Source organism: Jaculus jaculus, chromosome 5 (assembly GCF_020740685.1).
Source record: "Jaculus jaculus isolate mJacJac1 chromosome 5, mJacJac1.mat.Y.cur, whole genome shotgun sequence".
Lineage (NCBI taxonomy): Eukaryota > Metazoa > Chordata > Mammalia > Rodentia > Dipodidae > Jaculus > Jaculus jaculus.
The window spans coordinates 71850206-71873911 of NC_059106.1; the positions used below are offsets into that span (position 1 = coordinate 71850206).

The following is a 23706-nucleotide window of genomic DNA, read 5'->3' on the forward strand; positions in this document are numbered from 1 at the left end:
GCTGTAGGGAGGGTCCATGGCCTCAGGTATCATGGCTTCAGTGTTCTGCCTTGAGAGGGCACAAGAGAGAGAGGGAGAGAGAGTGAAAAGGAATGAATAAATGAATGAGTTATTTTCCCTGCTAGGCAGCAGACTTTGCTAGCATCTACAAATGTAGAATATTCTGTTGGACAATATAGAAGGAAAAAGAGCACTTTTTTCAATTAATAGTGAGACATGTCTTTAACTCAAAAAACATTCAGTCAGCTAGAAAGATAGGAGATATATATGTATATATGAATATTCCTGAATTTTTCATTTAACCTAAGACACCTCTAACTATAAATTATACCATTATTAACTTTAAGAAAAGCACTGCCAAATAACTGCATGTCAAGTGTAATGTGCATTCCCATTCAAATGTTGCTAACCTGGGGCCGGGAAATCCTTGAGAATCAACACAAGATGTCTATGAGAGAACACATGTTGTGTCACAAATGGATCTAACAGATGAAGCAAGCAGGAACTTGGGGAAACACTGAAGTAGCTGAGGGCTAAGGCAAATGGGGAGAAACAACCATACGTCACTGGGGGCAGAAGGGAGGGTATTCCAGCAAATGGAAGCACTGTAGCTGAGGCCCCAGAGGCACAGAGCCGTGGAGTTTTATGGTGCACTGGGTAGATCAGCTAGGGCAGGTTGAAGGTTAGTACAGGAAGGTCATGAATGAGGATGGTACATAGGTTAACCAGTGTTGGTAAGAGCACAGTGGGCTTCAGGAGTATACCTTGTCACCCATGTTTTGGCTCTGAAGAGGACCAACTTTGTGGGACAATCATATCCCATAAATGGAGTCCTAACATGTTATCATTTATCCATTCAGGAGTACTGATTGAGAATCTACTAAATTCAAGACACTTTGGAGGAAACAAGTGGATTACATAAATTCTGCCTATTAAAAGGAGACTAGCCAGTTACTGAAATAATATTGAAATAAGCATTCCCCATTTTAAAGACAATAACCCTGAAGTCCAGAGAGGCCCAGTACATTCCTTGTGTCACACAACTGCTAAACAGCTGAGCTAGAATTGAAATCCAATCATGTTGACCCTAGAGTCCATCAGGGCTGTTTACACTGCTTCTCTGAGGTCACTGATGAGCAGAGAAACCTCAGTGGCAGTTCAGAGAAAGGAAGAGTCCTGTTTGCAATACGAGTTAGGGAAGGATGACCAGGATTTTATTTGTGACACTCTAGACAGTAGGAGAAAAGGCATAGATGCTGTATAGGGAACAGTAAAGATTACTCAGATAAAGAAGCAATAAAAACTAAAAGATTAGTGTATGGTATAAAGAGATTGTGAATAGTAAAGGCTTTGGACAACTGGACAAAAGGAGAGTCTACTGGCTTTTCATCAGTGTCTCCGAAAGGCCCATGTGTTGAAGGCATGTTCCCTGGGTAGAACTCCTGTAAGGTGATAAACACTATAAGAGATGGGGCCATACCTGTGCACTAGGAAGATTAACTTGAACTCTGCTCACATGATGGATTATAACAGGAAAAAACTAGAATCAGGAGACCTGGCAGGGAGTTACTGCAATTCTCTAAAGATCATTCTTATCCAGGATAATTCTGTGGTTAAATCATGATCTTTGCTTTTTATTAACCTCAAAGGTTGATGATGTACACTCCCCCAAATACCTCTGGGTCACTGATCTATGAACTTATTCCAGCCTTATGAGCTTAGTTCCAGTGTGGGTGGAGAGTGGCATCATTTTTCCTGTAGCAGTTGTAGTTTTACATAAGCAGCAGTTTGGGAACAGAATGGGTCAGGAGAAATCCAGGAGAGAGGCCAGCAGTTCCCTTTCCAAGTCTTCTCATGTGTTAGCTTTCCATCTCTATAGCTCTATAGCAAATAGTAGACACAATGAGATTATAAAAAGAAAGGGATTATTTTGACCCATAGTTCTGTAGGCTCCATGACTGGCCTGGTTTGGGCCTGTGGTAAGGCAGCATGAGCATGTGGCAAGAGCCAAACCACTTACCTCATAGCCAGGAAAGCAAAGAGAACAAAGAGAGGGCAGAATCCCTACAGTCTTCTTCAAGGGCACACCCCCAACGGCCTAAAGACCTTTCCCTAGGCCCCATCTCTTACCTTACAGTGTTCTACCAAGGGAGCATGCCTTCAACACATAGGCCTTTGGGAGACACCAAGAACCAAACCATAGCCTTCACATAAACAAACATGTTCCCCTGACTGTAATCTTTACATTCCAGAGAGTTAGAGCCTTTTTCTTCTTTGACCTCTTCTCTACCTTCCTTAGAAATCCTGAATTTGAAAAGTATTGTCCTAGTATAGTCCCCCATCAAGTTGTAACCCAAGAAGAGACCCCTATGGTTACCTAGACCAGACCTCTGTTGCACTGAAAGCATGTTGCAACTCTGAACAGTTAAGAATGCCTTATCTAAACCAGGCATGGTGGCGTACTCAGTAAGCAGAGCTAGGAGAATTGCTGTGAGTTTGAGGCTACCCTGAGACTACCAAGTGAATTCCAGGTCAACCTGAGCTACAGCAAAACCCTACCTCAAAAAAAAAAGAAAAAAAAAAAAAAGAATACCTTGTCTAGGTATGGCCAGCAGGTGATAGTTCACACCATTGAGTCATAGAGTCCCTGACCTGGACTGTCCCCAGATCGCCTCAGATGGCAGCCCTGGGTGGCTTTGGCCAAGATGGTGGGCTAGGAAAGTGGTGACACCCATTATTGACACATGATTTTGGCTGCAAAAGTCGTAACAGGACACCATGTGGCTTCTCAGCACCTTCTAGGTGCTTTTTCAAGAATTGTCTTTAAAATGTATGATGAGCAACCTTTATAAGTGATTAAACTCTGAGCTATCCAGTGTAGGATTAGGAAGTAAGGTTTAGATTGGGGTCAAGTGCAATTTACGATCATCAAGTGCTTGCTGTAGTATCACAGAGATCCCATCATCTCCGCCAGCCCAACACAGTCCCCTTAGAAACCACACCAACGCCCACCATTTTCAGTGTCGTTCATAAAAACCTGGTAGCCCATCTAGAGTCCTGTCTTTGACCACAGCAGGCAGCCACCAAAGGTCATTTTGCTTCTGCTTCCTTAACCTTTTCCTCTGTTCTGTCTATTCCTGTTGCCATCCTGCTTGGAATTCCTTGTTGGGCTGTGTTAAGTTGGAAATTCACATGTAAATAGGCAAAATTTAAGAAAGAATGTACCTCCCTGACTCAGTTTGAAGTCTACACCTGCAGAAGGTGGAGATTCTTTGCAAATGATAGTGCCGGCCCGCAGTTTGCCTTTATCCCCCTGTGGCTCCACACATCTGTCTGCACACATCCAGCTGCAGCATCAGCTCCAGCTATAGCAGTCTCTGTGGAAGGCAGTGTCTAAGCAGGACAGAGTCACTTGAGCTGCTGGAATCCTGTGCTGGCCTAGATGCCACAGAGTGATTTGTACTATGAGCTGGATATCCTAATTCATTACTGTATAAAAGGCAGGAGCTAGACTGAAAGGATAGTAAAAAAATAAAAGAATCCTTACCTTTAAGAATCAGCCTGGAAGCCGGGCGTGGTGGCGCAAGCCTTTAATCCCAGCACTTGAGAGGCAGAGGTAGGAGGATCACCATGAGTTCTAGTCTACCCTGAGACTACATAGTGAGTTTCAGGTCAGCCTGTGCTAGAGTGAGACCCTACCTCGGAAAAAGAAAAAAAAAAAAATCAGCCTGGTTCAAACTACAATAAGTGTATTTACTTGCAAGTGAACTTATCTACCCTCGAACAGTAAGTCTGGCTCTGGTTAGATACATGGCAGTTTCTGACATCAGAAGGGAAGACATATGGAGGGAAGACAGTGAGGAAAGAGGGGCTGGGTCCTGGTGCTGACCAGTCCAAGCTCTGGGTAAAAGATGTAAGGGATGAGGGGCTGGAGAAATGGCTCAAAAGGTAAAGTCGTGCAAACCATGCAAGCATGAGCACCTGAGTCAGTCTCCAGCAACCATGTAAAAGCTGGGTAGCAGCCACACATGCCTGTAATCCCAGCCCTGGGGAGGAGGAAACAAGCAGATCCCTAGGGCTTGCTGGCTAGCTCATTTAGCCAAGTTGGTGAACTCTAAGTTCAGCAGAGACATTTGTCTCAACAAATAAGGCAGAGGGCCTGGGGAGATGGCTCAGTGGTTAAAGGCACTTGCTTGCAAAGTCTATCAATCCAGGTTCAATTCCCTGGCCACACACATAAAACTGGATGGGCATTCATTTTCAGTAGCAAGAGACTAAAGTATGCCCATACACATGCGCACATGCATGCATACACACACACACACACACACACACACACACGTGCCAATAAATATTTTTTTTTAAATAAGATGAGGGAGTCAGGTGTGGTGGTACACACCTTTAATCCCAGCACTCGGGAGGCAGAGGTAGAAAGATGGCTGTGAGTTTGAGGCCACCCTGAGACTACATAGTGAGTTCCAGGTCAACCTGGACTAGAGTGAGACCCTACCTTGAAAAACCAAAAAAAATAAATAAGGTGGGAGACGGAGGAGATGGCCCCACAGTTAAGGTGCTTGCTGGCAAAGCCTAATGACCCAAATTCGATTCCCCAGTACCCACATAAAGCCAGATGCACAAAGTGGTGCATGTGTCTGGAGTTTGTTTGCAACTGCTAGAGGCCCTGGTACACCCATTCTCTCTCTTTCTCCTGGGTGTGTATGTTGAGGTAGAAGGATCACTGTGAGTTCAAGGCCAACTTGAGATTGCATAGTGAATTCTAGGTCAGTCTGGGCTAGAGGAAGACCCCGCCTCAAAAAAATCATAACAAAAAAGATAAAGTGGGGAGTAAATGAGAAAGATATCTGATGTCAACCTTTAGCCTACACAATCACACCACACACATATACATGCAAAACAAAACAACAAAAAAAGGATAGGACTAGAGAGGTGGCTTAGCAGTTAAGGCACTTGCCTGTGAAGCTTCAGGACACATGTTCAACTCTTCAGATCCCACATAAGCCAGACATACAAGGTGATGCAAGTGTACGAGGTGTCAGATGTGCACAAGGTGGCACATGAGTCTGGAGTTCAATTACAGTGGCTGGAGGCTTTGGCACATCAGTTCTGTCTCACATACACACAAAAAAAGGCCAGTTTGTTGAGTTTTCCTCAAAAAAAAAAATTAATTAATTAAGGGATACAAAGTAGAAAAGAGGGACACCTGGGTTTGGGAATGTGCCTTTGGCAAGTCATGCGAGGAACATGGCCGATGAGGTCTAGCCATGCTGTCTAATCTGGTCTTTCTTCTGCAGCTTATGCTCAGCTACAGCCACACCAGCTCCTCCCACAGCCGTCTCCCAAGCATCTGCAGCCCCAGTTTGTGATTCAGCCGCAGCAGCCACAGCCTCCCCAACCACCTCGGCCTGCACCCCAAGTCCAGTCCCAACCCCAGCTTGTCTCAGTACCCCCAAGCCTGGCCCTACAGCCTAACGCAGAAGTCCACGCCATGCCACTAGGCCCAGCCACACCCACCCTGCCACTCCAGTGTCCCACTGCCCATCTCCACAAACCAGGCAGCGGTCAGCAGAGCCACCCTCCCACCCCAGATGCTGTGTCTCAGAATGGACATCCTGAGGGTGTGCCCCACACCCCCCAGCGCAGGTTCCAGCACACCTCAGCTGTCATCTTACAACTGCAGCCTGCGTCTCCAGTGGTGAGTAAGAGATCCCAAAGTGCAAGCGTGATATGCAGGCCACACAACCCCAATTTGGAAATGTTTCTGAGGGGACTGAAGTGGTCTTTTGTGTTTTCCAAGGAAGTAGAGAGAGCTCTCCCTAATTCAGGGATGAATGTGTCTTTATGCTGCCTGCTGTCTGAGCTCCCCAGAAACCAAGAATGTAGAGGCAATTCATGAGACCAGTCTCTATATCCTGCTCTTTGACAGCCCCAGCAGTGTGGCCCTGATGACTGGAAAGAAGTGGCACCAGGGGAGAAGAGTGGGCAAGAAACTCGGCCGGGCCCATCCCCTCATCAGCAAGCCATTGTCACTGCCATGCCTGGTGGCCCTCCTGTACCCAAAAGCCCTAACATCCAGCAGTCCCCAGCTCACGGTATGAAATGTAGTGGGGTCCTTGGAGGAGGAGAGAAAGTTGGCCTTCCCTGGCATCTGCTGGCACATTTCATTTGGGCATCATAGAAGGGGAGGGCAAACTACGGTAAGCCCAGTGAGGCAACATGGGAGCTGGATAGCTAGAAACAGAGGAGGGAAAAGGAGATGGGCTGAGAGTAAAGAAGGGAGACTCAGAAGGTAAAAGAGCAAGACAACAAGAGAAAGAGAGTCAGGCTCTGAGGCTCATGCACATGGATGCATGTGCATATGTGTGGGCCAACCTGAGAGCTGAGGCAGATAGCCAGTTGTTGCCCTTCTCTACTTCCTTCAGTATGAGAGGGAGTTGAAGTGAGAGGGATGGCAAGAGGGCTGCCAGATCTCCAAGGGAGAGGAAATGCCTTGGAAAAAACAGGAGACTCACAGTGAGCCCAGCTCGCAGAAAGCATCTTTGAGGGAATCCTGCTCAGCTACGGGGTCTCCATCTGTCTGTCTCTGAGTGACAAGTAGACTGTTCCACAGCCTGAGTTTCAAGACTCTGCTGGATCACTTCACCCTGGTGGGAAAGCCACAGCAATGCTTCTGCCTCTGTGAGGATCCATTTGTTTGCCTTCCCCTCTTTGCCAGTCTTTACAGCAGTTTTGGCCCAGATCATAGTGACATTTTTAGTGAGCCAGGGGCTGCTAACAGCTCAGGAAGACAGCTCCAGTCATGAAACTGTGTGTGGGCTGAGTAGGGCCGGAAAAGACAAGAGAAAAAGAGCTTGGAAATTGAATGTGAAATGAAGAGAAAAATACTTTGAGGCATGTAGGGTGAGAAGGTTATATGATCTTCTAAGGAATAGGGGATGTTATCAAGGAAAAGGAAAACAAGAAGGAGAAAGGATACCAGAGCAATTAAGAGATGATAGGAGGAAGACCATCCATTCTCTCTTTGCACACTTAATATGAAAAGAAAAGAGACTCATTCTACTGTAAAGCAGGTCAGAGGCTGTGGCTCAGTGGAGGAGCTATGGCTCAGTGGGGGAGGGATGCTGGCAAAGTGGAGGAGCTGTGGGTCAGTGGGGGACTGTGGGCCAATGAGGGGCTGTGGTGCAATGGTGAGCACTCATCTACCATGTCCAAAACCCTGGCATATACCAAAAAAGAAAGCAGCCCATTCCATTGTAGAATTTTCTGATTGTGAAAACTTGCTCTTTCAAAGCCGGGCATGGTGGCGCACACCTCTAATCCCAGCACTCAGGAGGCAGAGGTAGGAGGATCACTGTGTGTTCGAGGCCACCCTGAGACTACATAGTGAATTCCTGGTCAGCCTGGGCTAGAGTGAGACCCTACCTCAAACAAACAAAATTGCCTTTCCAATGAAACCAAACCTGCCATTCTCAAACCTGGACATCATTAGTTATGATCCTGTCTTGGGAATGTAAAGAGTCCACCTCAGAGTGTTCATAGAAGCCTGCCATGTCTCTAGCATCTTCCAAGTTTGTGGGGACAGGGTGGGGGGTCAGGCAGAGATTCACTTTATAAACTAAATGCCTGAGATTTCTTTGATTTTTCCCCCTATGACAAGACCCTCATTCCCATCATTCTAATGACACCTGTCTACCTATATTCTACCTTCATTAATTTTCTCTTTCTCTTTTTTAAAATTTTTATTTATTTATTGCAAGTAAAGAGAGAAGAGAGATAGAGAGAATGGGCACATTAGGGCCTTTATCCTCACAAACAACTCCAGATGCATGTGCCACCTTGTGTATCTGGCTTTACAGGGGAAATTCAACCTGACCATTAAGTTTTGTAGGCAAGCACTTTAACTGATGAGCCATCTCTCCAGCCCCCTCTTTCTCTTTTACTGTGTGCAGATTCAGCTGTGTGTGGATGGGTGCACATACACACATGTGTGCACATGGAGGCCAGAGGACAGCCTTAGTTTGGTTCCTCAGGTGCTCTACTCCTGCTTGCTTGCCCCTTCCCTCCTTCCCTCCTTCCCTCCTTCCCTCCTTCCCTCCTTCCCTCCTTCCCTCCTTCCCTCCTTCCCTCCTTCCCTCCTTCCCTCCTTCCCTCCTTCCCTCCTTCCCTCCTTCCCTCCTTCCCTCCTTCCCTCCTTCCCTCCTTCCCTCCTTCCCTCCTTCCCTCCTTCCCTCCTTCCCTCCTTCCCTCCTTCCCTCCTTCCCTCCTTCCCTCCTTCCCTCCTTCCCTCCTTCCCTCCTTCCCTCCTTCCCTCCTTCCCTCCTTCCCTCCTTCCCTCCTTCCCTCCTTCCCTCCTTCCCTCCTTCCCTCCTTCCCTCCCTCCCTCCCTCCCTCCCTCCCTCCCTCCCTCCCTCCCTCCCTCCCTTCTTTCTTTCTTTCTTTCTTTCTTTCTTTCTTTCTTTCTTTCTTTCTTTCTTTCGTGTCTCTCACTCAGCTGGACCTGGAACTTGCCAAGTAAGCTAGATTGACTGGCCAGTGAGCCCCAGGGATCCACCTGTCTGCCTCCCCAGTGCTGGGCTGACAAGGTTGAACCACCATTCCTGGCATTTTTACATGGATTCTGGGGTTCAAACTCAAGTCTTTGTGCTTGCCTTGCTCCCAACTCTTCATTTATTCTCTTAAAGTATAACCTCCCAAATGAAGTACATTAATTCCAAACATAAAAAGCCACAAAAAGGATAGAGATACAGCCCGGTTGGGAGATGTTATAATTGCCTGAACTAAAAGCAATTCCTGGGAGGAAAGGTGTTACTGTGGCTGACGGTCTTGAGGGGAAGCTTCATGGGAGCAGGGGAAGATGGCAGAGCGGACTGGACAGTGCCGCCTTGCACAACAGGTGGAAAACAGCATCTGGAGAGTGAGTTGATCTCTGGCAAGAGAGAGCTGACTAATCCCACCCTCAACAACACACCACCTCCAGCAAGGCTTTACCTTCCAGACTCCTGCCACCTGGAGACAAGCATGAAACACATGAGATTCTGGAGGCATCTGATTCAAACCACATAGAGTACTTAGGTAGCGTTAATGAAGCACTGAGTTGATCCCTAACAGTGCAGAAACTGAGCATGTTGTTGTTGCACACCTGTAATCCCAGCACCTGGGAAGTAGGAGGATCAAAATTTCAATGGTCTGGGCTACATGAGGCCATGTCTCAAAAAAAAAACAAACAAAAAAAAACAACACTACTTCCTATAAGTATTAAGAGGTAAGGGCCGGGTATTGTGACGCACGCCTTTAATCCCAACGTTTGGGGGCAGAGGCAGGAGGATCACCTTGAGTTTGAGGCCATCCTGAGACAACATAGTGAGTTCCAGGTCAGCCTGGACTCCAGCCAAACCCTACCTCAAAAGATCGAAGTGGGGAGGAGGTTAAGAGGTAAGACTGATCCACATAGGTCCTAGATCCATATGAAATGGCAGGGAAGAACTAAAACATGTTGAACATGCAGTGTGCTGGGTTCTAAGTCTCTTACTTACTCATGACACTCCTGATAAATAAGCATACTATCCCCATTATTGAGGGAAGCAAAGGCCAGAAGCAGCTCCAAGTCACATAGCTGTGACAGGTCAGTGCCCCAGCTCTAGGTCAGTTCCCTTGCTCCTTTCATCAAGCCCCCCAATCTGGGGCCCCACATTCATTTCTCTGATTGTGAGAATGAGGCTATTGGGTCACACAGTGTTGTTCCAGTTGGATTGAGGAAACTGGGTTTAGTTTGGGTTTTATCTTTGAGGTTTCTTTTTTAAAAAACGTTTTTTTAAAATTTGGTTTGTCAAGGTAGGGTCTCACTCTAGTCAGGCTGACCTAGAATTCACTATATAGTCTCATGGTGATCCTCCTACCTCTGCCACCAGGTGCTGGGATCAAAAGCATGTGTCACCATGCCCAGCTGAGGTTTCCTTAAAATATACATATACATGTATGTGTGTGTGTGTGTGTGTGTGTGTGTGTGTGTATATATATATATATATATATATATATATATATATATATGATATATATGTGTGTGTGTATATATATATAAAATATATTTACACATACATACATATATATATGTATGTATGTGTGTGTGTATGTATGTATATGTATGTATATATATATGTGTGTGTGTGTGTGTATATATATATATATATATATATATGTGTGTGTGTGTGTGTGTGTGTGTGTGTGTGTATGTATTTGAGTGAAAGAGGGATTGAGAGAGAGAGAAGGGGCACACCAGGGCCTACAGCCACTGCAAATGAACTCCAGATGCGCCACTTTGTACATCTGGCTTATGTGGGTCCTGGAGAGTCAAACAGTGATCCTTTGGCTTTGCAGGCAAGTGTCTTAACTGCTAAGCCATCTCTCTAGCCCCTGAGGTTTCTTGTTATAGGAGCTATCTTACTACATTTCCTCAGTCTTACAACTTGTACAATTTATATTTTGAACCAAAATATAATTAGTTATATCTGCTCAGTGTTCTCTTGTGAATTTAGGCCATAGTTCCAACCTAGCAAGAAATTACTAATAGTTAATATAGCTACACTGCAGTACTAATGTGTGTGCATATGTGTGGAAGTCAGAAGACAACCTCAGGTGTCAGTCTTAAAAATGTGGTCCACCTCCTTGGACACAGGGCTTTTCCTTAACATCTCCAATTAGGCTAGACTGGCTGGCCAGAGATCCCTAGAAATCCTCCAGTCTTCATTTCCCTAGCACTGGGATTATAGGCATGCTCTATCTTGCCTAGCATTTACGTGAGTATTGGGGATCAAACTCAGGTTTCATGTTTGTGAGGCAAGCACTTTACCAACTGAGCCATCTCCCTAGCCCTTGTCTTCCATTTTTAAATTTTTTTTTTCTGATTGTTGTTGTTGTTTGTTTGTTTTTGTTTTTCTTCAAGGTAAGGTCTTGCTCTGTCCCAGGCTGACCTGGAATTCACTATGTAGTCTCAGGCTGGCCTCAAACTCATGGCAGTCCTCCTACCTCTGCCTCCCTGAGTGCCAGGATTAAAGGCATGAACCACCACACCTGGCAAATCTTTATTTTAATTTAATTTAATTTAATTTTTATTTATTTGCAAGGGGAGAGAGAATGAATATGAATATAAGTGAGCATGCCAGGGTCTCTTGCCACTTCAAACAAACTCCAGACATACACACCACTTTATGCATCTGGCTTTATATGGTTACAAGGGGGAATTTTTTAACCCCAGCTGTCAGGCTTTGCAAGCAGGTGCACCTTTAACCACTGAGACATCTCCAGTCTTCCTTTAAAAATTTTTTTGTCACCAGGTGTGGTGGCACATGCCTTTAATCCCAGCACTCAGAGGCAGAGGTAGGAGGATCACTGTTAGTTCAAGGCCACCCTGAGACTACATAGTGAATTCCAGGTCAGCCTGGGCTAGAGTGAGATCCTACCTCAAACAAAAAAAAAGTCCCTAAAGTTCTCAAGTCTTTGAAATCCAAACACATAGCAAGCATCCTTTCCTGAGGTTCCATCTTATGGGAGAAGTAAGCTTTGTGTAATGGAAGAAAATGCCAACATCCAAGACATCATGCATTCTGTCTATGTTGAATGCCCACTCTGGACAGAGCACTCTGGGGTGGAAAGTAATACACAGACAAACAATAGGCCTTACTTTCAAGGAGCTTATAGTCTGCTGGGAAAAATGAAAAAAATACACAGGAAATTCTGATGAAAGCTACACTTTGATATATTGTAGGCAAGTGCTTCCCAGTTACAAGATGGAAATGTAAGTGCAAAGTGGAGATTATCAGGATAGACTTTAGGGCTGAAATGTATTGCTATAGAGGCAAGAGTTACAGGAGTTGACAAACCACACCCCAGGGCCACATCCATCACATCGCCAGTGTTTGTACAGCCTCCTAAGCTAATAATGATTGTAATAATCAAAAGAGTACTATTTCATGACATGTGAAAATTCTGTAAGATTCAAATTTCAGTGCTCATAATGAAGCCCTTTTGGCCCATAGCCACTGTCACTCATGAGCTCATTGTCTGCGGCAGCTTCCAGACTCCAGCAATGGTAGTGTTGAGTAGCTGGGACACAGACCATATGGCCTGCAAAGTCTGTGCAGCCCCTAACAGAATGGGATCCCTTACCGAAGTTTTTCAGCTGCTTGCTCCTGAGTGTAGACTTTGAAGGATGGGCAGGACTTGGGCCTGTAAAGGTGGGACAGAGCATTCCTGGCAGGACCAGTAGAAGTTACGGTTAAGGTGGGCAGAAAGTGTGGGCAGGTTGGGGAAAGAAGTTGAGTATTCAGTGCTTGTTACCTTTGTTTATGAAGCAAAATGTAAGTGGGAGACATGCAAACACAGGGGAGGGGAGATGTGAACGCGAATAAAAGGTGAAGAACAAATAGTAGAAAGGAGGAGAGGAATGGGGGCAAGTGAAAAGGAGAAAAATAAGCACCCAGAAAAGAGGAAACATGGAAAATGAGGCTAGAGGGTGAGGAGAAGGAAAACGATAGGACAGTATGAAAGCTAAGAAGAGTAAGGGATGAGGAAACATTGGGAAGAGAAGTCAGGAATGAGAGGGAGCACTAGTCCACACAGCAGCTCCTGGGGTGTGTGGCAATTGTGTCACATTGCACATTTTTGTACCCCCACAGCTCCTAGCATGCTTACTGAATGAAGGTATTTCACCAGGAAAGTTCAAGTTAAACCAGGGTGTTTGGGAAAGAAAACTAACTTTTATTGGGCTCCCACTGTGCAGCAGGCACAGCAGGCAATTTGTAGATCAGTTAACCCTCACATTAAACCTGGCGGGTAGGGATTACGCCTTTTATGGAGGTAAGACTGGGTCCCTTTGGTCATTACTTCACCTCTGATCCTCAGTTCCCAGTGGGGAAGATAATGACCACTTGGAGGGTTATAGTGAACAATAAGGGAGAGGGCGCATGCACTTAAGCCTGACACACACTAAATTACTAGTGCTTGTCGTAAGACTTGTCTGCAGACCTCACAGACAGCGAGGCCTCGAGGCGCGAGGCACCGGCTTCTGCCGGGAGCGAGGACCGCCTCCCTCCCCGGACCAGCCCCGCGCCCCCGCCCGCGCCACGCCGCCCGCCCGCCGGGCCTTCCGGAGGGCGCGGGGCGGAGCTCGGGCGCACAAAGGAAGCGCGAGGCCCGCGTCCGCCCCGCCCCGCCCCGCCGCCCGCTCGCCCCGCCCTCGCCCCGCCCCGGCGGAGGCGGCCCGGGAGCCGGCCCGGACGCGCCGCATTGTCTCCGCGGCGCTGCAGCCCTCGAGCGCCCGCCGCGCGCGCTGCCCGGCCGCCGCCCGCGCAGCCCGGCCGCCGCCCGCGCCCGCGCCCCCGCCCGGCCTCGCGCCCCGCCGCTCTTTGTGGAGGCCACCGGGCCGCTGCGGTCGGATGCGCCGCGGCAGCCCCGGGCCCCGGCTCGGAGGCTCCCGGCGGAGAGGAGGAGGCCCGCGCGAGGCGGCGCCGGGCCGAGGGGCTGCGTAGGCCCCGCCCGGCCAGGCCCAGCCGGGCCCCGGACAGGTCAGTGCCGGGGCGGGGGAGGGGTTCCGCGCCGCGCCGCAGACCGGGCGCCGCCCTGGGCCCGCTGGGCTGCCAGGCCGTGCCAGCCGCGGCGCTCACCCTGGGCGCCGGGAGGTGCCGCCGCCCGCCGGCCTCGGCTCCTGGGCGTCCCCGCGAGCGCGGCCGGGGCGGGCGGGCGGCGGCCTCCGCAGCACTGCCTCCGGGGCGCCGCGGCCTCGCCCCGGAGTTTTGAGCTTCATCTAGTTCAGCCTTCCGAGGGTTTTTATTGGATGAGAAGGGACGAGCTGCTCTGTGCCTGTCCGCTTCCATTTTTAGAAGAACGTTTGCTCTCCCTCCTGGGCCAAATGGAGGTATGCTGCATTTGTTGGATCTTTACACTAAACCCTGGGATCTGAGAGCTTTTCTATTTATATTGCAGTCTACAGAGAGCGAGGTAATTGATACACGGCCAGGATGCGACCCTGTGTGAAGCTGCTGTCTGAACTCCCAACCCCCTGGCTCCCGCGCCTTGTCGGATGCCAGTTTGTGCCAATGAGACCCCTCCTCCTCCTCCTCCCCCGCCTTTGCTGTCTGAAGAGATTTCACCAGCGTACTTTCAGTTCTGATCAACTTTCCTTCCCCGCAATGCCTGGTCTGTTTACCTTGCCGTGCTGTCTCTAGAGTTCACTCTTTTCTTGTTCCTGTTTTACAAATCAATGACAGCTTTCCCCTCAAGACTTTCCCATCCTTGATCCTTAATCCCCTTCATTAGCATATTGGACCCAAAAGATCTCTTGGGAAATAAGCCAACAACCTAAATCCAACATATGTCTTGCCCCCAATTTTTCTAGGACAACCCCCCAATTTAAACTAATCCATCCCCTTGCAAGCCCGAAGTGTCTAAATTTGGTGTTTAGAAAGTAATGCCACTTTCACTGTACCAGACCCTAATGTCCTGGCCTTTTCCAGCCATTTGGCCCCGGGGCATTACTAGCTAATCCAATTACCATTCACCTGGGGATTTTTCTTCCCCTCCCCAGTCAACCCAAATGTTGGAAATGCTAGAAATTCTAGGTCAGCGTGAACATCACAGGGTAGTGAGGCAAGGAAATTCCTTGTTCTGTTGCTGCACTCCCTCCCCAGCCTCCCTTGCAGCGCTGTGGCAGTGCCTCTTGGTTGGTTAGTATTCGGATTTGGGTCACCAGGGATGTAGGACTTCACTTTGACTAAAATAAAAAGTACCTTACTATGCTGACCATTTGGACGATAGATTATATTGAATCTTAACATATCAGCACAGCTAAGCAGTGTTGAGTGTCAGACTTAGCTCACTTTTATTAGGCTCTTGCTTTAAGTAAAGAAATGTTTTGGGCCCCATGGAGAATTTCATAAAAGTGATTTTAACACATACTCCCCAGCATTGGGTTGTTTGGGAATCTTCACACTTTTTGCATCAGCTGGCAAACTGTTTTCAACTTGTAATTTCCGCACCTAAGTTCCAGCCCCCATGGGGCAGGGAGGCTTGGCTCCTTCACAAGGGCGGCTTGTTTCACAGAGGGTCTGGCAGATGGGGAGTGGTGCTCTTTTGGCACCTGCCCTTTCGCTGCAGTCTGTTTCCTGAGCTCTTCCCAAGATGTAGGCTTGTCTGTCTGTACCTAAAGCTAAGCCCAAGGACCCAGGTTCAGTTCCCTGGTACCCATATAAAGCCAGATGCACAAAGTGGTGCATGTGTCTGGAGTTTGTTTCCAGTGGCTAGAGATCCTGATGCACCCCATTCTCTTTTCCCGCCTCAAATTAAAAAAAATTTTAAAAAAAGATGCTCCCTCAACCCAAGTCTTGAGGAAGTGAAGAGTTTCCTAGTCCATTTTTTTGTTGCCCTTGAGTGGATTTCATGAATGTCTTTTCTGTTTCCACCACCTCTTTTTCTTCCATAGCTGTTTTTTTTTGTGTGTGTTTGTTTTTGTTTTTGTTTTTCGAAGTAGGGTCTCACTCTAGCCCAAGCTGACCCAGAATTCACTGTGGAGTCTCAGGGTGGCCTTGAACTCATGGCACTCCTCCTACCTCTGCCTCCCGAGTGCTGGGATTAAAGGCGTGCGCCACCACGCCCGGCTAGATAGCTGTTCTTGATTGATGTGGCACATGGACACTTGATGGATGTGGATGTTTCATCACGTGCCCACCTTCTAGGTCTTTCCACTTCTTTGGGCATTTGTTTGTGGTGCTGGGGATTGAACCAATGAGTTTGGGCCCTTTCCACTTTTCTTCACTGTCCTGATTTAATTTTTAATTTGCCTTCTCTGAGCTTTACTGAGAGTGAAGAGGAAACTCCAGCCCTCTGTGGCAGAAGTGGTTCTCTGCACACTCTTCTGGAGGACATCCTCTTAGGAAGATGTCTCCTGCAAAACCTGCCATTGAGGTTCTAGTCTAGGCCATGAACCCTGAGATTGCTTCTCCTGCCAGGACCCCTTCCCCCAGCTCTGACCTGTGCCTATGACTTGCTCTGGCTCAGGCCCAGAATCCACTCTTTTTCAGACCACATCCTCTTTCCTGCCTTACTCATTTCCTGTTTCACATGCTTTGGATCCTTTAGATGTGATCTTTCAGAAGCAGGAGGAATAAACTAAGTGAAGATTCTAAAAACAACTGTTCTTGCCTAGCTTGACAGAGTCTCTGGGAGTGCCTGGGCCTCTCTCTGCTCCAAATAAACTCCAGATTCATGCACCACCTTGTGCATCTATCTGGCTTATGTGGGTCCCCCAGTCCTTAGGCTTTGCAGGCAAGTGCCTTAACTGCTGAACCATCTCTCCAACCCTGAGGGTGTCTTATTTAAGGAAACGCATTAGCTTCGAATTTGTGTGTGTGTGTGTGTGTGTGTGTGTGTGTGTGTGTGTGTGTGTTTGTGAAGAAGATTGTTAAACTGCCTCAGTCTGCCTGTGTTCTCCCTTGGGCTGCGGACCTCATGCTAAGCATGGGTCAGCAAGCCAACATGAAGTTAATGCTGAAAAATGTGGTGGTGCTTTATGTTAGTAAGGAAGGAGCATGGGCTTTTCCCTTAAGTTAGACCAAGTTTATGCTAAAGCCCTTCCAGCTGTTCAGGACTTGGCCCCATCCAGAAAACCTGCCTGCTTAGAGCCAGGTGTGGTGCCAGACGTCTTTAATCCCAGCACTCCAGAGGTTGAGGTAGGAAGATTGCTGTGAGTTCATGGCCAGCTTGGAGTTGCTGAGTAAGTTGCAGGTTAACCTGGGCTAGAGTGAGATTAAGCCTTAAAAATAAATAAATAAATAAATAAATAAATAAATAAATAGAAAAATCTGCTAGGATGAGAGCAAGGGACCTGAGACTAAGGCATCATCCAGAGTGATAGCTTTGTCCTTCAGTCCCTTTGTCCTGTGTCACTTGGCAATTGGAAGATGGTTTTTCTATGGTCAGGAAGGTCTCAGAAAGTGGTAATAAAGTGAGGCTCTTGGACATTCTTCAGTAGACTACCATGAAGTGTGGTCCAGTGTCTGACCCTGCCACCTTTCCCAACTCACCACACCAATGGGAAAGCAAGTTGAGGACTGCGTCACACGCCTTCTCTGACAAGTCCTTTTTGTCAGGGACAAAAATCTCTGCCCAGTGACTTAGTGATTTAAAGCTGACCTCACCTCAAGGTAGAGGTCTGAACATGCACCGATTTCAATATTGGTATGTGCATATATGGTGTTGGATAGACTACAGTATGAGTCACCATTTGAAAAGACATAGAGTATGTCTTACTAAAAAACATGTGCCACTTAAGATTAATTATCCACAAATCAAATAGACATGTTTCATTTTAAGTATTGAAATAAAAATTATTCTGTGTTGCAAGCTACATCAGAACACTAGTGCAATACTTGTAACATTATTCAGAGGCAACTGATCTTTAATTCTACTGGTATCACAGATATTTTGGGAATTTTTAGGAAAATAATCAGCCATTTGCCTAAGGCAACAAACTTAGAAATTCTGGGTTTTTTCTCCTATTAGTAACAGAATGTAACTGACATGGTTAACCAAGAGTTATGCAATTTAGAATTATTTAATACCTATTTACAGTTTTTGATATTAGGAGTATTGTCAGCATAATATAACACAATTTAAGTAATAAAAATTCTATGAGAATCATTATAAGATCATCTAGTAAACCTTGCAGTTTTTTCTCCCTTCTTCCAAGTTAACTATAGTTAGTTTTTTTTTTAAAAGAAAAAAAGAGGGGGGGAGAGATACGCGTTCCTATTCTTTCAATTTCCAAATGATATTAGTTCAGCTAAGGCCAAAAGAAAGAACGTTCTTTATACATCTGCTGAAGAAGTGACTGTGGTTAAATGTAGATTGCCAGTGTTCTGACATGAATCCAGATGTTGAAGAGAGGCCTCATTTGTCATTGTGATTTTTGTTAAAGCACACTTAGCAGTACAATTTATAATTGTTTCTAGGCAGAAGAACTACAATTTGGTGCCATGTTATGACCAAACCCTTCTTAGTAGATTAGAGGGACCAGGCCTGAGGCCGATATTGAAACTGTTGACAAGAAAATGAAGAGTCATGGCTGCTGGGAGTTATTTTTAAGGCTCTCACTGCATGGCTATTATGTCTCAAACACTGCATGGTTTATTCCTAGTTATCCATATCTTTAGCAGGTTTGAAACCAACCATATGTGACTAAAAACTACCAGCCATACTGACACTTGAAACAACCAAAGCAAATGACACTCTAAAATTAAGCAAGTACATCTTTTAAAATGTGGGTTAGAGCTGGGGGTGGTGGTGCACGCCTTTAATCCCAGCACTTGGGAGGCGCAGTAGGAGGATCACCATGAGCTTGAGGCCACCCTGAGACTACATAGTGATTTCCAGGTCAGCCTGAGCTAGAGTGAGACCCTACCTTGAAAAACAAAAAAAGAAAAACAACAACAAAAAATGTGGGTTAGTTCCATTTTTCCAGGTCTCTGGTTACCAGTATTGATTTGTCAGTTGATGGGTGGCAATCAAAATGATAGAAAGCTTAGATGGTGGTGGTAGGAAGGAAGAAATCTTTTCTAACAGAAGCCATCAGAAGTGATTTGTAAGAATGAATGTCATCTGGACCGTTGTGCAGGCAGGACAACTGAGGCTTCGCAGGGCCTCCTCTGTTCTCCTACTGCCATTTTTGTTAAGAACGTTAGTGACCCCATAGTTGGTAACAAGTGAAGTTATCTTATTGGGGAATGTGTTTGCCTTTTCTTTTTACACCCTATCAGTTCTAGATTTCTTTAGTAAACTACCAGAAATCCATCTTTTATGAGTTTAGCCTTTTTTTTTTTTCAAGGTTGTGTTTTGCTGCAGCTCCAGTTGACCTGGAATTCTCTATGTAGTCTCAGGGTGGCCTCAAACTCATGGTGATCCTTCTACCTCTGCCTCCTGAGTGACCTCTGCCTCCTGAGTGCTAGGGTTAAAGGCGTGTGCCATCACACTCAGCTGAATTTATCTAGCCTTTTTTTTCCCCCCTGATTTATTTTTCTTTATTTATTTGAGAGAGAATGGGCATGCCAGGCCCCTAGCCACTACAAACAAACTCCAGACACGTGCCATCGTGCATCTGGCTTACGTGGGACCTGGAGAATTGAACCCTGGGTCCTTAGGCTTCATAGGCAAGTTTGCCTTAACCACTAAGCCATCTCTCCAGCCCAATTTATTGAGCCTTTTAAAACTGATTTTGCTTCCTGGCATTTTATGTTTGTTGTTTTGAGTCTTTTCTTTGTCTCATATTTAACCTATGGTTTCTGGGGGCGGGGGGGGCTGGACGAGATCAGGACTGCTCCTGGGTGCTGTGCTGTGTGATCTTCCTTAATCCTCCCACTGCAGCCACAGAACTGATACAAGAACCCCAGGCTGTAAACAGGGAAACTGAGACCTAAAGTAACTTATTGGTATCACATGCTACGATTTAAGCTTTCTGATCCCAGTCTAATGGCTATGGAGCACACCTTCTCCATGTGTTAAGAGCCAGGTTTCACATATGTAAATTTAGATTTACTGTACACTTCCCGCACAGGTAGTAAGGTCCTCATTACTGATAGAGAAACAGACTCCGCAAGTATTGGGTGTTTGAAGTTATCACAGATAGATGAATCCAGAACATGAGCCCAGCCTTGGCTCAGAGCCAGTGCTTTTGGGTCTGCCATCTTGCCGTTCCTCTCCTGGGATAGGAATCTTTCTGTAGAGCTTTTCCCTTGGCCCCAGACTTGTTGCCATTTGAAATCTACGCATCTGCTAGAGCCCTCCTGCTGGGAGCTCTGGAGCTGTGCTTTGTACACCGTCCTGGACTGGCCTTCATCACCACAGCTAAGCAGAGCTGTGAATGCTTTGCTTTGACTCATGCAGCCAGGGCTAGCTGTCACTTCTGGTATCCTGACCTGTTTGTTGGAAGTCACCTTGTCCTGCAGGAGCTACTGTCTGACCTCCACTCCATTGTGTCACTCAGCCTTGCTGCTGGAAGCAGTTCAGGCTGCCTGCCGCTTGGAAATCCCCCACTGCTCCTGCTGCCCTCAGCTGGGGGGTGGGGGGGCATGCTGTTTGCTCCATTGATTGCTTCCCTCCTAGCTAAGGGTGGCCACTTGGAAGACATTCAGCTGTTTACAATTCAGCTTATGTATACTTTAGCCAGGGATTGTGGGTGAGCCTGAAGAGCCCTCTCTGCCCATGTCCTGAGAGACAGCGTGAAAGTCAGCTGTATGGTAATGGCTGCCAGGAGGCAGGGCAGCCCCCCACCCCAGACTGTAGCCAGAGGCACTCACATCCTAACCAGAAGACTTAAGCTGTCTGCTTTCCAGGCCTGCTAACCCAGATTCAGTGAGGTCATCCTGCAGGACACCCAAGGCTGGCCTGGGGTCACCTGGCTCAGCCAAGTCGCTCTCCAGTTCTGTTGGCCAACTCCTTCCCCCTCAAAAAACCTGGGTATGACTCCAGAGCTCTCCCTCCATGCCTGAAAAGCTCCCTGCAGTGCTAGGCACTGTCCCAAGGGATCCTCCTGCCACGGCTCTTCGTCCCCTTCTCTAAGACGTTCTTCAGAGCAGCTTCGGGCTGGTGTGAGAGCCACAGCCAGCATTCCCCAGGCAAGTAGGGTTGTGTATCAGACAGCTGTTAGCATTGGCCCCTCAAGGAACCTATAAGTTTTTCACATCTCTGACCCCAATTGGTGTGCATTCCAGAATGTACTGTACTGACTTCCAAATTCCACTCACTCTTGTCCTGATTCTAAATTGCACAGTTGATGTGCATAGTTTACATAGTAAATGCATTGAGTAATCAGTGTGTAAATTTAGTATAAAAACTTGTGGGAGGGCTGGAAAGATGGCTTAGCATTTAAGGCGTATGCCTGCAAAGCCTAAGGACCCAGGCTCAATTCTCCAGGTTCCACATAAGCCAGATGCACATAGTGGTGCCTGCATGCGTTTGGAGTTCATTTGCAGTGTCTGGAGGCCCTGGTATGCCCATTTTCTTTCTTGCTCTCCCTCCCCCCCCCCTCTCTCAAATAAAATAGATAAATAAAATGATTTTAAAAAATCTTGTGGGAGAAAGGGCTCACCCTAACTAGAACACATTAAGTTTGTATTAAATAATGGCTTTATTAAAGGAGCATGTTTCCTTTCAGACATCTTAAAACTTTGAATGTTGCTCATAGATTCTGATTATTCATTATCAGTTCAAGACTGTCATTTGGGAATCACTCAACTTAGGTCATCACTCAATTCTAGTCCTAATGCTCTGGACCACCCATGATGCATTGCTTCCCAGTGTTCCACAATGCAGTTTATCTTTCCTGTCCTTTCCCCAAGTGCCCTCATGCTGTCCCATGGCCAACTAAATAAACCACAGCCCTCCCCACTTTGCCTCCTCCACATACGTACCCACTCAGGGAAAGTAAAGCACATGAGCCTGCTGCGGCTTCTGCCCCCACCTCCTTTTGTGTGAGGCGAGCATGATCACCACTGCACTGTGGAAACCCACTGCCTTGTTGTTCAGCCTGCCCTGGAGAGTCTGAGTGGAACCTGTATCCAGGAGACAGCAGCAAGCAGCCTTAGCCTGCACCTGGTCCTAGCAGCCACCAGGCCTGTGGAACGGTCTGAGGCTACCCTTGTATCTCTAGTTATATTTGGACCCCTGAAATTACTGGGACAAAATACTTGACAAAGGCACCTTAAGGAAGGAAAGATTTATTTTGGCTCAAAGTTTGAGGTTCCAATCCATCATGGGTGGGGAGGCTTGTTGGTGAAAATGGCTCTAGCTGTAGTGCCAGGAGCATGAAGCAGCTGGTCACATTGTATCCGCATTCAGGAAACAGATGAATGTTGGTGCTCAGCTTCCTTTCTCCTTTTTAAGATATTTTTATTTATTAAGGGGAGAGGGAAAGAGAAGACACACCAGGGCCTCCAGCCACTGCAAACAAACTCCAGATGCATGTGCCAACTTGTGCATCTGGCTTACATGGGATCTGTAGAATCGAACCTGGGTCTTTAGGCTTCACAGGCAAGCACCTTAACAGCTAAGCCATCTCTCCAGCCCACCTTTCCCCTTATTCAGCCTGGTACCCCAACCCATGGGATGGCACTACCCAGCTAGGGTCTTCCCACCTCAGTTAACCCTTTCTGGAAATGCCTTACAGAAGGCCAGAGAATTGTTTCCTAGGTAATTAAAAATAAAAAACAGTCAAGTTACCAATCAAGATTAACTGTCACAAGGAGTTAAGTCCTCTTGCCCTGAGGCCAAACGGCTTCATCTGGGAAAATTGTGGCCCCAGATTCAGGGTCCCTCTCACTTGAAACATCTGTCTTCTGGTGCCCTATAACACAGTTGCTGGCTCTCTTCTGTCCCTAGGTGGTTTGTAACATGATTTGCTTAGCTAAGTGATTGGTTCATAAGGTATGAATAAGTGTAGACTACACTTGGATTTTAAATTTTTTATTTATTTATTTGAGAGTGACAGACACAGAGAGAAAGACAGGTAGAGGGAGAGAGAGAGAGAATGGGCGCGCCAGGACTTCCAGCCTCTGCAAACGAACTCCAGATGCGTGCGCCCCCTTGTGCATCTGGCTAATGTGGGACCTGGGGAACCGAGCCTCGAACCGGGGTCCTTAGGCTTCACAGGCAAGCGCTTAACCGCTACACCATCTCTCCAGCCCTACACTTGGATTTTAAAGAAGGTTCTTCACCAAATGAATCTCTTATTTGTTTGTTTGGTCTTCTTAAGGTAGAGTCTCCCTCTAGCCCAGGCTGACCTGGAATTCACTGTATAGTCTCAAGGTGGCTTCGAATTCATGGCGATCCTCCTACCTCTGCCTCCCTGAGTGCTGAGATTAAAGGTGTGTGTGTGCCACCACGCCCTGCTCAAATGAATCTCTTTAATTGGTAAGACTGTGAGGGTGCCTGGGTAAATACTGTCCTCCCCACTTACAAACTTCCTTCCCTCCTGGGGAGCAGGGAGGGGGTGCCAATAGATTGATGCTCTTGAAATAGTATGCCTCCTTGATTTTCAGGCTGCCAGTAATTTCAGGGGTCCAAATATAACTAGAGATACAAGAGTAGCCTCGGACTTTTCCACAGGCCTGGTGGCTGTTGGGACCAAGTGCAGGCTAAGGCTGCTGCTGTCTCCTAGATACGGGTTCCACTCAAACTCTCCAGAGCAGGTGTGCTTATGCACAAAGGGCATGACTTCAGTGCCAGAGCCCTGGAGAAGTGCTCTGCTTTTGAGATGGCTTGTTCTGCCATTTGTTGAGAATTTACCACAAGGAAATGATCCATGTAAACAGCTACTCTGCTTTCTTATTAAGTTCTTAGATAACTTCATTAGCTCCTTTCTCCTACTATAGCCGAGCAGGATTAGTCTTAAATTAAAACACCCTCTTGGGTTGGAGAAGTGGCTTAGCAGTTAAGGCCCTTGCCTACAAAGCCAAAGGATCCAGGTTTGATTCCCCAGGACCCATGTAAGCCAGATGGACAGGTGGTGCATGCATCTGGGGTTCATTCGCAGAGGCTGGAGGCCAAGGTGTATCCATTCATATTCCCTCCCTCCATTCCTCCCTCCCTCCCTCTCTCAAGTAAATACAAATAGGGCTGGAGAGATGGCTTAGCAGTTTTAAGGCTCTT

At 47.0% G+C, this 23706-nt stretch overlaps 1 protein-coding gene across 6 annotated transcripts in view; it reads left to right on the forward strand.

The window, feature by feature from the left end:
- Nucleotides 1-23706, forward strand: part of Phc2 (polyhomeotic homolog 2) — a 111487-nt gene that overhangs the window by 71473 nt on the left and 16308 nt on the right. For 4 of the 6 annotated variants that reach the window (XM_045149024.1, XM_045149023.1, XM_045149025.1 and 1 more), the window contains 2 exons: nucleotides 5313-5713; nucleotides 5945-6110. In XM_045149024.1, the coding sequence (XP_045004959.1) occupies nucleotides 5313-5713; nucleotides 5945-6110 (567 nt within the window). Of the gene's footprint in view, nucleotides 1-5312; nucleotides 5714-5944; nucleotides 6111-13507; nucleotides 13578-13894; nucleotides 13928-23706 lie in introns of those variants that run through there. The other 2 variants (XM_045149028.1, XM_045149027.1) reach the window with 2 other exon arrangements.